This window comes from Cynocephalus volans, chromosome 17 (assembly GCF_027409185.1).
Source record: "Cynocephalus volans isolate mCynVol1 chromosome 17, mCynVol1.pri, whole genome shotgun sequence".
In the NCBI taxonomy this organism is placed as follows: domain Eukaryota; kingdom Metazoa; phylum Chordata; class Mammalia; order Dermoptera; family Cynocephalidae; genus Cynocephalus; species Cynocephalus volans.
The window spans coordinates 9,007,430-9,025,351 of record NC_084476.1 but is presented as its reverse complement, the minus strand read 5'-3'; the positions used below and the strand labels follow the sequence as shown (position 1 = coordinate 9,025,351).

At 43.6% G+C, this 17,922-nt stretch overlaps 1 protein-coding gene across 8 annotated transcripts in view; it reads left to right on the top strand.

The window, feature by feature from the left end:
• SPTAN1 (spectrin alpha, non-erythrocytic 1) overlaps positions 1-17,922 on the top strand; it is a 62,383-nt gene that overhangs the window by 31,175 nt on the left and 13,286 nt on the right. For 5 of the 8 annotated variants that reach the window (XM_063081742.1, XM_063081746.1, XM_063081743.1 and 2 more), the window contains 18 exons: positions 919-1,117; positions 2,679-2,783; positions 3,230-3,253; positions 3,811-3,846; positions 6,280-6,327; positions 7,058-7,149; positions 7,460-7,604; positions 7,713-7,894; positions 10,126-10,225; positions 10,371-10,568; positions 10,645-10,791; positions 11,531-11,634; positions 11,779-11,941; positions 12,517-12,531; positions 14,233-14,364; positions 14,620-14,757; positions 15,804-15,908; positions 17,191-17,399. In XM_063081742.1, the coding sequence (XP_062937812.1) occupies positions 919-1,117; positions 2,679-2,783; positions 3,230-3,253; positions 3,811-3,846; positions 6,280-6,327; positions 7,058-7,149; positions 7,460-7,604; positions 7,713-7,894; positions 10,126-10,225; positions 10,371-10,568; positions 10,645-10,791; positions 11,531-11,634; positions 11,779-11,941; positions 12,517-12,531; positions 14,233-14,364; positions 14,620-14,757; positions 15,804-15,908; positions 17,191-17,399 (2,142 nt within the window). The remainder of the gene's footprint in view (positions 1-918; positions 1,118-2,678; positions 2,784-3,229; positions 3,254-3,810; positions 3,847-6,279; positions 6,328-7,057; positions 7,150-7,459; positions 7,605-7,712; positions 7,895-10,125; positions 10,226-10,370; positions 10,569-10,644; positions 10,792-11,530; positions 11,635-11,778; positions 11,942-12,516; positions 12,532-14,232; positions 14,365-14,619; positions 14,758-15,803; positions 15,909-17,190; positions 17,400-17,922) is intronic. The other 3 variants (XM_063081747.1, XM_063081745.1, XM_063081741.1) reach the window with 1 other exon arrangement.

Genomic DNA, 17,922 nt, shown 5'->3' with positions numbered 1-17,922 from the left:
GTGCTGGAGTACTGCTGGTTCCCCGCCTGGTGGTTTTCGTGACCAGCCACTATCAGCAGCAAGTCTGAAGGCCGACTCTATAGTATTGCTTAGTAGGAAGGAAAGCAAATACCTCTGTTAAAGTGCTGATTCTTGGTAACTCAGTGCTTTTTTATTTCAGTTACAGAAGCTCTTAGATTTGATGGTGATTCTAGATTTTATTTTTTAACTTTTAACTTAGTTTTTTACTTTGTCATTTTCATGTCTCCAAAGATAGTTCATTCAGCCTTTTGTATTTTAGTTCCCATGGGTTAGAATATTCTTTGATTCTTAAGAAATCTTTTAGATAACAAAATGGTACAAATATCTGTACTCTGTTTTCCTTCTGAAATTGCCAAAAGTTTCTGAAAAATAAATAGATCATTTTAGAAATGTCCTACTGATCTAGGGATTCAAACGTCCTATGTCATGCTATTTAAAGCTTAGTGTGCCTTCCCCCACCTCATCCCCCAATTGGGGGCTGCTTGGAGAATTAGAAAAGGCTATAAAAAATTCTCCGTACACGTTATGCCCAGCAAATTCACCTCATCTGTCAGCTGTAGTCGCATGAACCCCATGTTACTGTGCTAGATGCTTGGTTTCAGTCATTTGTGGTTGTGATGTTATAAGTGCAAAATTGGCCTGAGATGAGTATACCTGGCTATTCAGGCCACCCAGTTGTGAACAGCAGTGTATGCTTATCCCTAAGGCTGTGGTGTGGGGACTTGGGATCTTCATCTTCATGTATGTTCTGATACTTTGTCACTAGGACATCATCATTACAGACCCATAACCTTGGTTCCACATCTTGGAGGCGCCTCGTGGTTTGCCCTTATTCACCATCTATAGGAAGCTAACTGCCTCCTTTGCCCCTCTTGTCCCCTCTTGCATTAATATCAGATATCATTCTCTGCTGGAACTGGGTGAGAAGCGTAAAGGCATGTTGGAGAAGAGTTGCAAGAAATTTATGTTGTTCCGTGAAGCGAATGAGCTGCAGCAGTGGATCAACGAGAAGGAAGCTGCTCTGACAAGCGAGGAGGTGGGCGCAGACCTGGAGCAGGTGGAGGTGCTGCAGAAGAAGTTTGATGACTTCCAGAAGGTACGGAAAGTCTTGTAGCTGAGCTGAGAAATTGTCTAAAGACTCGGTTATTTTGATTTCTGGTTGAAGATTACTGGAATGAAAATTACATGGATTATATTCCATCATCTGTATAGGTTATAATCCACCATCTGTGTAGCTAAATGGTTTTACTCGAAACTTTTCTTAGACCAGTTTAGTTTCAAGGAAAAAAATGCTGTTTCCTCTACATGTAGCTTTAAGAACTTTTCTAAACTTAAGATACAAAAAGTTATAAAAGTATTCCTTTTTTTGAATTGGGGTAAAATTTACATAACATAAAGTTAATGATTTTAAAGTGTAAAATTAAGTGGCATTTTGTATATCCACAGTATTTTGCAACTATCACCTCTATCTAGTTCCTGAACATTTTTATCACCTCAAAAGAAAACCACATACCAATTAAGCAGTCATTCACAATTCTCCTCAACCCCCACAGCCCTTGGCAGCCACTAATCTGCTCTTTTTCTCTGGACTTACCTATTCTGAACATTTTGTATAAATGGAATCACATGTTATGTGATTTTTTTGTGACTAGCTTCTTTTATTTGGCATGTTTTCAAGATTGGTCCTTCTGGTGGCATGTATTAATACTCCATTCCTTTTTTTTTTTTTTTTTTTTTTTTTTTTTAAAGATGACCGGTAAGGGTCGACCCCGTGGCTCACTTGGGAGAGTGCGGCGCTTGGAGCGCAGCAGCGCTCCCGCCGCGGGTTCGGATCCTATATAGGGATAGCCGGTTCGCTCGCTGGCTGAGCACGGTCACAAAAAAGGACATAAAGATGTCTGGTAAGGGGATCTTAACCCTTGGCTTGGTGTTGTCAGCACCAGGCTCAGTTAGTGAGCGAACCGGCCATCCCTACATAGGATCCGAACCCCTAACCTTGGTGCTATCAGCACTGCACTCTCCCGAGTGAGCCATGAGCCACGGGCCGCCCTAGTACTCCATTCCTTTTTATTCCTAAATGGTATTCCATTGTATATGGATATATCATGTATTGTTTATCCATTCCTCAGTTTATTTATTTATTTATTTTTTTAAATTTTATTTTGTCGATATACATTTTGGCTGATTATTGCTCCCCATCACCAAAACCTCCCTCCCTTCTCCCTCCCCCCCTCCCCCCCAACAATGTCCTTTCCATTCCTCAGTTTAAAAGTATTATAACCAATTAAAATGGGGGGAGGGCCTTTTTCCTATCATGGCTACACATTAAAATTTCACCACATTTTAAAAACATTTTTTTTTCTCCCGCAAAAAGTTTTTAAAAACTTCATTTGACCAGCATAATGGTTTGTTAACTGCAGTTAATGGAATAAATTTGAGGCAGACTATTTTCCAACACATTATTTTCTTACTTCCTTCATAGTGGCAGTACGGATTTCCTGGTTCTAGATGACTCTTGAGGAATACAAATACCAGTTCATATTATACCTGTTGAGCATATGTTTATAGGTTAAAGCCATCGTTTATAAATACCTGTTGCCCTCCTCTGCTTTGACTTGTTATTGTGAGTTTTGGTTATTATGGCTTTTGCTTTAAAGGATCTGAAGGCTAATGAGTCACGGTTGAAGGACATTAATAAGGTGGCTGAAGACCTGGAGTCTGAAGGTCTAATGGCAGAGGAGGTGCAGGCCGTGCAGCAACAGGTGGGTGTCTCTATCTTGGAGCGAGGCTTTGTTGCCATAAGAAAGCAGCTTGGTTCCTTCCCGTGTCCTTCATAGCCCAGCAAGCAGCTTTGCATAGTACAGAGTTATGGCTCGGCTGTAGGCCATGTCCTCTGTGTGACCTTAACCATTTCGTTAACTTCCTTGGGCCAGTATCTCTCACCTTCATACAGTAGGGGCCTCCTTTCTTCTCTGTAAGCCCATTAGATGTTGAGAAAGTTGTTTAACATTTGTATAGCCCTTAACTAATGGTAACTTTATGAGATCCTTAAATAATAGAAATAGTTTTAAGAAGTTCTGGCCACTTTAGCTAGAACTCCAGTCTTTTTGTAATTCTCTTCTGTGTCTCCAGGCTTGACAGTAATGAGTATTCCTGAGGGGTGTGTGTTTCCTTGAATAATAAAACTGGTTTCCCTCTCTCCTTGTAGGAGGTGTATGGCATGATGCCTAGGGTAAGTCCCAGGTGCTGCATGTGGAACTTGAACATGAGAAGGATTTAGATCTTGGGAAGAATATGAAGTCAAGAGCTTCTTGAATATTTCTGTTTCTGAACCTGAGATGACTTTTGTATATGAAAATCTGTGGGAAAGAAATACCAGAAATTGATTTCTATTTGCCATTCTCCAAAAGACCAAAAAAATGTTTCTCTCTCTGTTTTCTAAAACTTTTTCCACAGCTATCATGCAGGTTTGTTTATTACCCCTTTTCAAAGAATCCTGAGTATGACATAAAGAGAAGTCGGTAGTTTTCTTATTAAATTTCCTCAGTCTATTTCTTCTACTGGATAAAAAATTGGAATTTTTCTCTCTCCCCGCCCCTGCCTCTTTTTTTTTTTTGCTTATTTTTTCTCAGCCAGCCTGGTCAAATTATGGTGCGGCAGGGAGGGGGATGCTGTTTTTGTTGATTTATCTGTAAATTCTCCCTGGAGAGATACTAGAGTTATTAAAAGGAAAGGTCGGGTGCTGTGTCTTTTGTGCTTAATTGCTGCCTAAACTACTTCTCTGAATAGGATGAAACTGACTCCAAGACAGCCTCCCCATGGAAGGTAAGAGCTCCTTTGCAAATTATTGTTTCCAAGGGTTTTGCAAGAGCACAGCAATATTTTATGTCCCTTTCTGTGTGCCCTTTTTCTTATCTTGAGGCTTTGGTCATTTCTGGACTTATTTGGGCTGGTTTTTTTCTGACCATTTATTACTCACATCGGTGCCAGAGTATACCTTGCAGGGGGCACTGCATCATTGGGCGTGGCCCCACCAGTAGGATTGTAGTCCAAAAGTAGATGACATAAACATGAAAACAACTGAGAATGTGAAGGAGAGTAGACCTTCCATTCGTCATCTGCCTAACCTCTTTCTCCTGTGGCCTAAGAAAGATTTCAAAGAAGATACCAAATCCAGAGGACAAATGTAAAGGGAGGAACAAGAGATATTTGCCAACTGCAATAGACATTATACCAAGTGTGCTTAGAAGAATGAGTATAATTCTGACCAGGAATACAGGGGAGAAGGTTTTTATGTGATGTATTTATAGCAGTGATTATGGCACTAGTTGCCGTGTCTAAATTCTAGCATCTTCCCTCCTGACCTAGCTCTTCGTAATATATCACTTGAGTTACAAGCAAGTTAGATTGCAGATTTCTACTTTATAGAAGTACGTCTTCCTGGAACATGAAAAACTCATGAAAACCTAAAAACAAAAAGGCTCCTACCACCGATCCTCCTATATTCACCTTTTCACCCACTCAGTTGTCTTGTCTCACCTGTCTTAAGGACCTGTGCTGAAAGGGTTCTGTTTCTTTTGGCCTCATTAAATAGGCTCCAAACTGGGGGGGGGGGGGGGCAGAGGTGCATTTTTCTTTTGATTCCACTTTCTCTCCTTAATTTTTCTCATATAGCAAAATTTGATCATCAGTGTTGTGAATGGGCGACCACTTTACTTATTTCTAACCTCTCAGCAGAGTTTTTCTGGTAGCATAAGTATTCTTCCAGAAATGTATTCTAGGGCTGGCCCATGGCTCACTTGGGAGAGTATGGTGCTGACAACACCAATGCCACGGGTTCAGATCCCTAAATAGGGATGGCTGGTTAGCTCACTTGGGAGAGCGTGGTGCTGACAACACCAAGTCAAGGGTTAAGATCCCGTTACCGGTCATCTTTCTTCAAAAAAAAAAAAAAAAATGTATTCTAGATATCTTTTTTTTTTTTTTAAAGATGACCGGTAAGGGGATCTCAACCCTTGGCTATTTATAAATACCAATATCTCCTATTTCTGGAAAGGATTGGAGACAATGGGTCACCTTCTGAACCCTGTCCACACCCACATTGGTTGAAATACCCACACCTGGGGATTTCATAGGACCATCTAATGAGCTTAACTTTTCTGCAACCAAGCGCTCAGCCCCTCCTTTTCTTTCTTTTCTTTTTTTTTTTTTTTTGTCTTTTTGTGACCGGTAAGGGGATCTCAACCCTTGGCTCAGTGTCGCCCGCACCGCGCTCAGCCAGTGAGCACACCGGCCATTCCCATATAGGACCCGAACCGCAGCGGGAGCACCACTGCGCTCCCAAGCGCTGCACTCTCCCAAGTGCGCCACGGGGCCGGCCCCAGCCCCTCCTTTTCTTTACATACTTGAAGGAATATGAGCATTACAATCTGGACCAAGTGGAGTTTCTTTCAGATAAATTGGGTGAGCTCTAAGATCCCAAGGGACTTAGGTTTTTAGAAGAATTATCTATACTGTTGAGAAGAAAGTTAATTCACTGGTTTCTTTTCCTCTGCTGAATCTGTTGCCTTTCCTTAAATGAGGTACTGTTAAAAAGAAAGCAGTTCAATAACAATAAGAAATGAAATTGAATATTATTGCACTTGACTTTAAATAAACAGGGCCGAGCCCGTGGCGCACTTGGTAGAGTGCTGCGCTGGGAGTGCGGCGACGCTCCCGCCGCGGGTTCGGATCCTATATAGGACTGACCGGTGCACTCACTGGCTGAGTGCCGGTCACGAAAAAACGACAAAAAAAAAAAAAGGTAAATAAACAATCTCACCTTTTTCACAATGGGTTTGCCGCCAAAACATAGGTGAGTTTTGAGTGGGGAAAAAAAATCTCAGCTGCCAACATTTGTTAAGTTGAGTATGTTTTCTGGAGTGTTCTCCTATAGTATGGGCAAGAAAAACACACTAATCAGTCTTTGAACTGTTTTTTTCTGTCCAACCAGCTATTTTAAATGTGGTTTTCACCACTCCCTTTTCACTCTTTTATCAAGTAAAATTAATCACTGAGCTGGAGCTAATTGTGCATTTCGCGTGACTATCTAGTGGTTATTTTTATTACTGCCTCTGCTCAGAATGTTGATAGAATCCCTTTAAAGTAATTTTGGTTGACCTGTGAGACCTAATTAATGGCACTTGCAGTTCAGTCCTCTGTTTCTTAATTGGCAAATACTTGATTAGTTTTGCCCTTCTGCTTTCTTTCCTTGCATAGTCTGCTCGTTTGATGGTTCATACCGTGGCCACCTTTAATTCCATCAAGGTAAGTAACAGTGACCAGCTCCCCTGGTTTCTTTGGTTTTCTTCCCTGTCTTCCTTGCCCATCTACAGTGGAGCTCTTTTTCCCATCAGTCAGATGAGCTGTGACATGTCTCACTTTCCTGGGTCCAAGAGTGTCCTGGGCAAACATCAGCTCATGGCTGGGCTGGCTTTCCTGGTCTAGAGCTTGCCAGCTCTCAGCAGTGGAGCAGGCCTTGCCTGCAGTCTCCAATAGGGCAGGAGCTGTGAGGTGCATGCCTCAGGGAAGCTGCGAATGCCTTTCTCGCCACCTCTGGTACCTGGTGCACCACTCCTCTCTTCCCAGGCCTGCTCTGGCCTGAGGATGCAGCTGGACAGGTATTGGAGGCAGTAGACTCCTTGCGACTTATCCCTGCAGCAGTTGTGTATGAGGCAGTTGCTATGTGCCAGGTGCCAGGCGCCAGGCGAGGAGTGGGAGTGAGGTAGAGTTAGCTGCGTCTTTCCTGCTGCTTCAGAGGCGATTCCTAGGCCAGGTGTTTGCGGTGTGTTTAAGCCATTGCATACGGCTAGTTTTGGGTTGGTTTTGGCTTTCTGGAGTCTTGTGTCGTATGGTAATTTTTTCAACTAGGAGGGTGGAAACAGGAAATTATATGTTCCCTAACATTTCCTTCAAGATAAGCCATTGTCCCAAAGTCTGGTTATGGCATCCCAGAAGAGGGGTTGATGCAGCGCTGAGCTGAGTTGTCCTCCCGCAGGAGCTGAATGAGCGGTGGCGGTCTCTGCAGCAGCTGGCTGAGGAACGGAGCCAGCTCTTGGGCAGCGCCCATGAAGTGCAGAGGTTCCACAGGTGAGGGGCCCAGCACTGGTGACTATCCAGTTTACACCGACAGCCTCCAAACTTGCTGACTGAAATCTCAGAGGAATGGCTGAATTTTGTTGCTATTTGTCCTCTGGCACCTACAACCATATCTGAATCAGGGTAGATGCTCAGTGATTATTGCTGAGTGAATGTGTGTGCTTCTGCTTGTCAGAGCTGTTCGTGGTAGCCACTGACAAATGTACAAATACTAGATGAATCGATTTTTTCCTGCGTTTGTCCTGAAATCAAGGCAACTGTACTTAGCACGTATTAACCCGAATACGTGTCTCATCCCTAGAGATGCCGATGAAACCAAAGAATGGATAGAAGAGAAGAATCAGGCTCTAAACACAGACAATTATGGCCATGATCTGGCCAGTGTCCAGGCCCTGCAGCGTAAGCATGAGGGTTTTGAGAGGGACCTCGCCGCTCTCGGCGACAAGGTGAGAGGATGTGAAGTCATTTCTGATGTGTTTGCCCAAGGCAGAGCAAAGGCGTATGTGCTGCACAGCTCCCTTGCTTTGTGCCTTCTCACCACTTTCTTCTGGTAGGTCAATTCCCTCGGGGAAACAGCAGAGCGCCTGATCCAGTCCCATCCTGAGTCAGCAGAGGATCTGCAGGAAAAATGCACTGAGTTAAACCAGGCCTGGAACAGCCTGGGAAAACGCGCAGACCGCCGCAAGGCCAAGCTGGGTGACTCCCACGACCTGCAGCGCTTCCTTAGCGATTTCCGGTAAAAAGCAAAGTGTGGACTCAGCTCTAGAGCATAGAACTTTCTTTGTAGTGGTCATTTTTATTATGAAACTAATACATGCTCAATGTAAAATATTCAAACTACTGAGTGCCAGAAAGTCCAGGATAAGTCTCTGCTTCCCTATCTGAGTAAGTGTATACACACTCACGCCCGCGCACCCCTCCCCCTCCCCCATGGTATTAAATTTTTTCCTTAGTCTTTTCCAACAACTTTTGATTTAGAATAGTTTCAAGGCCACAGGGAAGGTGAAAGAATAACAGTAAGCATCCGTGACACCTTTATCTCCAGTCACCACTTCATTTTTGTGACGTTTACTTTATCTCTAAATACTTAATTTTGTTTTTCTGAGCCACATGAAAGTCGGTTGCAGAAACATGGCATTTAACCTCTAAACACTTCAGCATATATCTCCTCAGAATAAGGACATTTTCCTGCATAATTACATTTCCATTATCACACCCAAGAAATCTAACACTAACAGTATTCTAAAATAGAATAATCCTTATTTGGTTTTTTCCTGTTGTCTCAAATATGTATTTTATAACTAGGACTTATTGATCCAGGATTCAGTCATGGATGACCATTGCATTTGGTAGTCTTGTCTTAGTCTCCTTTAATCTAGAACAAATCCCTCCGTCCTCTGTTTTTCGTCTCATGACCTGATGCCTCAGTCTTTTTGATGGCAGCATAGCATTCCACCGAATGAGTGATTTATAACTTGTTTAATAGTACCCATTTAGGACAGGCATTTCTTTTTTTAATTTTTGTGCTCTTTAATAATATTCTTCGTGAAACGAATAAAATTCAGCACCAGTTAAAGGATGAGACATAAACGCAAGGCAGCTCGCCGGAGAAGGTTTTTTATTCAGCGGGCACATCTGCTTTTATAGGGTTAGAAGAGAGCTGATAGGTTTGCTGAGGACACGGGGCGTTCGGGGATTGGATGGATTGCGTTGCTAAGGGGCCAGGAACAGGGAGCCTGTGCTGATTGGCGTGCGATTCGTGCCGGCGGGAAGGTGTGGTGGCGCCGGCGGGAAGGAGAAGGCGGAAGAGAAGGGTAGCCAGCGCCATGATGGGTTCTCATACGACCTAATACTTCGTACACACACTTGCACACGTAAACATTTGTATGTTACCTTGGGCATCTCCTCTACTTGGATATGAGTCAGCAGATGATGCACCTTCCCTTCATGGGCCTCTGGTAGGAGGTCCAAGTTGTTTGTGAAGGGAATTTTTGGCAGAGGGCCAGTATGGGGATCTGAGCCTTGGTATTATCAGTACCACACTCTCCCAGGTGAGCCACCAGCCAGCCCCATAAGATGTTTTTTCTTTTGAGATGAAGGTCACATAACATACAGTATACTATTTTATTTGGTTTTGTTTGTTTATTTATTTGGCAGCTGGCTGGTATGGGGATCCAAACCCTTGATCTTGGTGTTGTAACCAACTGAGCTAACTGGACAGCCCCACAATTAACCATTTTAAAGTGTGTAGTTAAATGGCTTTTAATGTATTCACAGTGTTATGCAGCCACCACCTCTCTAGTCTTAAATTTTCTTCATCACCATAAAATAATACCCCTTAACTAATCACTCCACATTCCCCTCTTCCCCTACCCCTTAGTAGCCACTCATCAGGTTTCTATCTCTATGGATATATCTTATAAAAGGAATCATATGATATGCGACCTTACACACTCTTGTTTTGTTTTGTTTGCAGCTGGCCGGTGCAGGGATCCGAACCCATGACCTTGAGGTTATAAGGCTGCACTCTAACCAACTGAGCTAACCGGCCAGCCTTACACTCATTTTTATTAACTCTTACTTAGATATCTGTGACAAGGTGGATTAAATGATGCATAGGCCTAGGGCTTCAAGGCTTAATCCTTAAGAAAGGATTTTTCATTCTGAGCTATCAGATTTAACCGTAGCTATTGCCTCTGTTAGAACCTGTTATTCCATAATGTGAAAAGATCTTAGTTATGAATCTATTTATTTTTCCTCTGAAGTATTCTACCTTTTTTGTTTTAATATCTCAAAAAGAACAAGAGGCTTTGAAAAACTGCCCAGAGACCCAGCCCCATCAACAGATTAACTAGATTAACCCAAAATAACCTTCTGAGGCAAGAATTATGTAGTTCTGTTTTCCTGGGCAGAAGGCCTGCTTGCCAGATAATGTGATAGCTGTTCCTCTGTGGATCTTGTTTCTAGCGACCTCATGTCTTGGATCAATGGAATACGGGGGTTGGTGTCCTCAGATGAGCTAGCCAAGGATGTCACCGGAGCTGAAGCTTTGCTGGAGCGACACCAGGTGGGTAGACCTGCTGCTGAGCAGCAGAAATGTGGCTTTTGCTGGGCCATGGGGGCCTCAACCCCCACTCTTCATTATGAGTTGGTCGTTGACATTAGAGTGGGCATCTATTGCCAGTTACCTAATCCCCCCCTCCTTTTGGCAGGAACACCGGACAGAAATTGATGCCAGGGCTGGCACTTTCCAGGCATTTGAGCAGTTTGGGCAGCAGCTGTTGGCTCATGGGCACTATGCCAGCCCAGAGATCAAGGAGAAACTAGATATTCTCGATCAGGAACGTACAGACCTGGAGAAAGCCTGGGTTCAACGCAGGATGATGCTGGATCATTGCCTTGAATTGCAGGTAGGTGTGCTCTGGGTTTCTGACCAGGTATTGCCTTGCCAAATGCCCCACCATCTCAGCTGCTTCTCCCCTTTAGCTGTTCCATCGGGACTGTGAGCAAGCCGAGAACTGGATGGCTGCCCGGGAGGCCTTCTTGAACACCGAAGACAAAGGAGACTCTCTGGACAGTGTGGAGGCTCTGATCAAAAAACATGAAGACTTTGATAAAGCAATTAATGTTCAGGTGAGGCCTCTGTACCATGGAGTCTGAATCTGGATTTTTTTCCTGATTGACATCTCCTCTATTTGTCAGCTTATTCTCCTTTTCTCTCTCAATGATTAGAATAAAAAATAGTTATTCACTTGATTATCTCAGCTAGAGAGCTTTGGCAGCTTCCTTAAATAAAATACTTGGTATTGAATACAAAAAATAAGCAATATGATCACTGTTTTATCTCTAAGGAAAACCTGTATAATCTGGGGAAAATGACGTGTACATAAGGAATAATTTTTAACAAAGTTTGTAAATACACATGCTGCATTTCTGAGGTTTTTATAACGGGGATGCTACAAGAAAAATTATTTTATTATGAAAGGCAGTAAAAATTTGTGGGTAGGTAAGGGAATGCATGAACATAAACAAAAAGAAAGAAAGAAAACTTTTTTATTTTTGAACCATTTAGTTGAAAATCTGACAACCTTTTCCTATTATTAAGCCTAATTTTTTGCATGATATCTATCTACTGATGTAGTGCTTACCCCACCCTAGTGTGATCTGTAATCTTGAGTAAAACTCTATGCTAGTAATGATGGAAATCAAGCTTTCTTCTGGCTTTTTATACTATGGCTTCTAAAGTGTCAGTGTACTCTGATCCTGTCACCAGCTAGTTCTCAGTCACCCTACATAACCATTCTCTTCTCAAGACCAGCAGTCTAGGCAAGGCACAGGCCCACCTTGACCCCATGCCTTTATTTGTCTACAGGAAGAGAAAATTGCTGCTCTGCAGTCCTTTGCCGACCAGCTCATTGCTGCTGACCATTATGCCAAAGGAGACATTGCTAGTCGGCGCAATGAGGTCTTGGACAGGTGGGTGTCCCATGGCACTGGCATACTCACCAGCTCTTAGAGGAGGCATCCCCTCACGTGAGAGCCCTGGTCTGCTACGTCCTCCAGCTTCCTCCTCCACCGTAAGGTGCATTCACATTTGAGCTCATGGTTTTGGTTTCTCAGGTGGCGACGTCTGAAAGCACAGATGATTGAGAAAAGATCAAAGCTAGGAGAATCTCAAACCCTCCAGCAGTTCAGCCGGGATGTGGATGAGATTGAGGCTTGGATCAGTGAAAAATTACAGACAGCTAGTGATGAGTCGTATAAGGATCCCACCAACATCCAGGTGAGCTGAACTGATTGGGTAGTTGTCTTGAAGTAGCCCTGTGTTATTGAGCAGATTTTGTTAAATAAGGGATCTTTAAAAAGGATGTACCTATAAAACAATTTCCTTGCACCCATGGTGAAGCCAATGAAAAATATTTTAATAAGCTGAGCCAGAGGAAAAGACCCACTAAATTGCCAGAGCCATTTAAAAGCTGCCATTCTCTTTTGTCTATATTGAAACCATATCTGCTATTAAAAAGTCTAGAGGGCCGGCCCGTGGCTCACTCGGGAGAGTGTGGTGCTGAGAACACCAAGGCCCCGGGTTCGGATCCCATATACGGATGGCCGGTTCGCTCACTGGCTGAGCGTGGTGCTCACAACACCAAGTCAAGGGTTAAGATCCCCTTACCGGTCATCTTTTTAAAAAAAAAAAAAAAAAAAAAAAAAAAAAAGTAGAGAATTCCCCTTCTATTTACTGTTCCCAATGCTTAGCTTCCCGGGGGAAGTATGACAGCAGAACGAGTTTCTGTTTAACAGCTGACATGTGTATCACATCAGTGTACTGAACTCTTGTTTTTTAATCTGTTTTTGTAGCTTTCCAAGCTGCTGGTAAGTTTTTTATTTTTTTAAGAGCTGTGGTTCAGTGAACTCCAGTATTTGTGGTTTTCTGTGTAGGTTATTATTGTTGTAGTCACACACAGTCTGCTGGTGTCTCTCCATCCATCCTTTTCATCGCTAATCAATCATCACTCTCCATTCAAGTGTCCCTGTGGGATGTGGCTTTCTATGTTGCAATTATCCTGCAACCCCTCGCACCCCTCCCCCCATTTATCACTTAGGCAAGTTCTGTGCGATGTTTGATTTGAGGGGCACTGGCTTACTGCTCTCTTTCGAGGCATGCTTCCTTTTGGAGGTGGAATCATCAGCTTTTTCTGTTTGGACTTTGGCTCATTCTGGCTGAGCCCGGTGTGAGAGTGTCGATGCACACCAAGTCTGGCGTCCACACATGCTGGTCCCTCGAGAGGAACAGCTAGAGAACTGTGTGGAGGCCAGTGGTCTGCTTCCAAATCTAAGGGGAATGGGGAATTGGAGATTTCTCAGTCAACATGTAGCTTAAAAGTTTCTTAAATGGGTGGAAGAAATGAAGATATAGAAGAGAACAAATGGGCTTTGAACCAAAGAGTGATCAGTACAGGAAACGGAAGGGGGGGAATTGGTCTTTTGTCTGGATTTGTGGATATTTGAGGCCCTTTTTGTTCTTGCCTTTTGGACTGGGGGTTGGAGGACGTAAGAAGGACACCTCACGTGAGTGTGGACCTGAGCCAGCCCAACAGCTCTATCCTTTGACAGTTGCTGCCTCTGAAATGAAACATTTGATGCATAATTTTTCCCCAGTTGTACTGCTTTTTTTCTTTTAGTTTTTTTCCCTAAATGGTATTGTCCCCTGAGACCCTGCATTTCCTACCTAGCCAAGTGTTTTTCCCAGAATTGTGCCACAGCTGCTATGTCCTTGCAATTGTCTCTTGCAGTGTTTCACCTGTTGTGTCTTTATGAATTTTTAAAAACCATATCAGTCGCCCAGCATCAGGAGCCCATCATTCTCCTAGCCCTCTCTGTTCCTAGCAGAAAGAAATTCCTATTTGTAGTCAAGCCTGGGTTTTGACCATATGTATCCCCGTGTTTTGATTAATGACAACTACCACATGATACACCAACAAAGCCAAAATCTAGCAGCTGTAGATTTTTCCTCTGTCAACAGAGGGATAAGACTGACCATCAGATATAGCTTTATGGTGATTAAAGCCTTAAATGATGAAATATCCATATGCGTGTTGTTAGAGCTTCTGTTCGATAAGGAGAAAGCTATGAAATTGACATACAAATAGATTCAAAACTGAAATTAAAGGTCAAGGATTCAGATCCCTGTATAGGCCAGCTGCCAAAAAAAAAAAAGAAAACCTGAAATCTGAAATTGGCCATTTTCATCTTCTGCAGAATGTTAGAAGGTGTGTGTTCTAGGATTTCACTCCTCAGTAGCTAGCACAGCTGCTTTAAGAAGTGCCTTTTAATTCACCTACTCTTGAGCTGGTACATTTCCTTTGTCTGCTGGCCCAAACCTGCTGAACTCCCCAGCAGACGGAGCCCTAAGACATGTTACTAGAATTGAGTGACTGCCTGCTATAAAAGACGTTGACACTTGCCCCAGCTCTTCAAGTTCACCACCATGCCCTCACTTCTGAGAATCCCTTCTTCTGAAAAGATATAACCTAGCAGGAGCTGGTTTTGAAAGGTTGTTTCTGATATTTTTAGAGCAAGCACCAGAAGCACCAGGCCTTTGAAGCAGAGCTACACGCCAATGCCGACCGGATCCGTGGGGTTATTGACATGGGCAACTCCCTCATTGAGCGTGGGGCCTGTGCTGGCAGCGAGGATGCTGTCAAGGTATGGTCCACCAGCTCCCCTCCTCCTGGCCCCTGGAAGAATGTCAGCATGTTACTGTCAGCTGGAAGATGACTTTGAAGGACGGTCTTAGAAGTGGGTTAAAGGCTCGGTCGCACCGCAGATGTAGAATACTAGTGAGGATGGCTCGCGTGAATGTTTTCCATTCTCCTCTCTCAGATGTTCTTGAATCAGGCTTGAGGACCAGGGGGTTCTTCATGGATCTCCCATCTCTGATGGCTCCCTTCTTGTCCCCAGGCCCGCCTGGCTGCTTTAGCTGACCAGTGGCAGTTCCTGGTGCAGAAGTCAGCTGAAAAGAGCCAGAAGTTGAAAGAGGCCAACAAGCAACAGAATTTTAACACTGGAATCAAGGACTTTGACTTCTGGCTCTCTGAGGTAATGCTGAGTGGTTTGCCCTCCCACCAGCAAGGCGTTTCTGTAGTCATTTGGGATAATAGATCAGTCAGCATGCCCCAAATCATGCAAAGGCAGGGCTCACCAGATGCCCCTTTTAACAGAAATCTTCATTATCAGATGTGGGTTGTGTGCTGTAAGGGATTTGTAAGCAAAGACAATGACTGTTTAGAGAAGAGAGCTGATTTTTGGTGGGACTTGGACCACAGATCACTCATCTCCAAAGAGAATGCAAGTAGGAAGAGATTATGGGATGTGTGGCAGGCAGCTCTTAACAAGTCTGTGCCAAGATAGGAACCAAAATAGCAGTGAGTCAGGAAACCAAAGTTAGTAATTCTCCATATAGAACATTTGTAAAGTAGGGCCAGCCCGTGGCTCACTTGGAAGAATGTGGTGCTGATAACAACAAGTCACTAATATTTCTTCCTAAACATTTAAATGACTCCATAAGTCCATCATAGAGCTATGCCATAATTTAATCATTGCCACATTGTTAGACATTCAGGTGTTCCCAGCTTTGGGGGATATAAGTTTTGCTGCAAGGCTGGCCAATTTGCTCACTTGGTTAGAGCCTGGCCTTATAACACCAAGGCCAAAGGTTCAGCTCTCTTTACCAGCCAGCTACAAAAAAAAACAACAACAACAACAAAAAACTATTTTGCTGGGGAGAACATCTTTGTATGTTATTCTTTGCCCACATTGCTGATACTTAACCCAGGGGAGTCTCCTTGAAGGGGGAATCGCTGTGCATTTTGCTATTGTATCAAGCGAAGTCTTGGGGACCTCTGCCTGTGGCTGTAGTGCTTAAGTTAATAGGCTCTTGCGTTTGCATTTGATTAATGGGTGGGAAAGTGTTGGGCCAGGGCAGCCTGATCCAAGCTGAGTGAGCATAACAGTAAAAATTTGTAATTGAGAAGTATTCGACTGTCCAAACAAGGACCTGGAATAACAACTGGGCATCCTGGGCTTTCTAGAATGCTAAGTGTGCACCATACAGTAGTCTTCCTCTTTCATGTTTTCACTGCCAGGTGGAAGCCCTGCTGGCATCTGAAGATTACGGCAAAGACCTGGCTTCTGTGAACAATCTGCTGAAGAAGCATCAGCTGCTGGAGGCGGATATATCTGCCCATGAGGTAAGCAGAGGGAGGCAGGCCAGGCCCAAGGCATCTGGGGCTCAGCTTTGCACGAGGGGGACTAGCATGTTTGCGGAAGGAGAGCGATGTCTGACACCAGAGCAACGGTTCTCAAACGTTGTGGTCTCAGGGCAATTATACTCATAACAGTTATTGAGGGCCCATAAGAGGTTTTTTTTAGGCAGGTTTTATCTATTAGTATTCACCATTATTGAAAATTGAGGGCCGGCCCATGGCTCACTCGGGAGAGTGTGGTGCTGATAACACCAAGGCTACGGGTTCAGATCCTATATAGGGATGGCTGGTTGGCTCACTGGCTGAGCGTGGTGCTGACAGCACCAAGCCAGGGGTTGAGATCCCCTTACCGGTCATCTTTAAAAAAAAAAAAGAAAGAAAGAAAGAAAAGAAAATTGAATACATTTTTAAAGTTAAATTTTAAAAAGGCAATCTCAAGGTGTTACATACTATGTGATTCTATTTGTATCGCACTCTTGAAACACCAAAATTATAGAGATGGAAAACAGTTTAGTGGTTGCCATGGGTTAGGGGTGGGGTACAGCTATAAGAGGTAGCACCAGGGAGCTCCTTTGTGCTAATGGAACAATTCTGTATCTTAATTTTGGTGGTGGTCGGATGAATCTACACACATGATGAAATTTCATGGAACCGCATATACTCACAGATACACACAAACGAGTGCATATAAAAATTGGTGAAATCGGAATAAGGTTTGTGGACTGTACCAATGTCAGTTTCCTGGTTTTGATATGGTACTATAGTTATGAAAGATGTTGCTATCGGAGGAAGCTGGGCGAAGGATGCAGAGAAACTTACTATTTTTATGACGTCTTGTGAATTAATAATTATTTCAAAATAAACAATTGAGGTTAAAATTGAGAAATTTGAATATCTATTAATTCTCTTCAAATAATAGTAAGCCCATTAAACAGCATTTTTTTACTGCAAGTGGATGGCAGTGAGGAATCGATTTCTGCAAGTTCAGTTTGTCACTCCCTTGATTTGAGGGAGGCACCAGCATTTCCCCTTCCCCCCCAATTGCTTTTGCACCAGCAGTGCAAATGTTCACACTTTTGAAAAGGCAAATCGTGTCTTAGTGTTGTTATGAAAATAATTTTGACCTCATAGAAGGCCAGGGGTTCACATACCACACTTTGAGAATATCAATACTCCACACCTAAGTAATTCCTGAGTTTTTACTTTCAAGCAGATATTCATGGGAGACACAGATTTCTGAACCTTCCCTTTGTGTCCCCTACCCCAGGATCGCCTGAAGGACCTGAACAGCCAGGCAGACTCCCTGATGACCAGCAGTGCCTTTGACACCTCCCAAGTAAAGGACAAGCGGGACACCATCAATGGGCGCTTCCAGAAGATCAAGAGCATGGCGGCCTCCCGGCGAGCCAAGCTGAATGAGTCTCATCGCCTACACCAGTTCTTCCGGGACATGGATGATGAGGAGTCCTGGATCAAGTATGTGTTTTGGATGTTCTAGAAAGCCCCTCAAGCCTTTAATAGCAAGTGATGGGGAACCACAGAGTGACTGGAGAGGCGGGAGCTTTCAGTCTTTCCTGGACTGTGGTGGTGAGACAGGGAAGGGCACAGGCTCGGAAATCCTGCACGGCTGGGGTCCTGGCTCCACCACACACTGGCCTGGGATGCCTCAGTTCTTCTGCTGTGCTGTGTACAGTGATAATGGTCAGTGCTGTCCCCACGATGGTGGTGATCTGTGATGGTTACACTAGACCCTGCCCTTTAGTTCCTAGGAAAGATTAGTGAGTTCGTGTCTGGTCTCCTGGGAAAGATCACTTCCTCAAGGAAGGAGACTTTTTTTTTTAAATCTCCCTCTGCCCCCCAAAATGTCAGTCTGCCCTTTCTGATCGATGTTGCACATAAACAGATCACTTTTAAGGACAAAATCCTGTCTTAATTATCACTTCCACAATACCTTAAAAAATTACTTACAGAAATATCTTTATATGTTTAGATATATGGG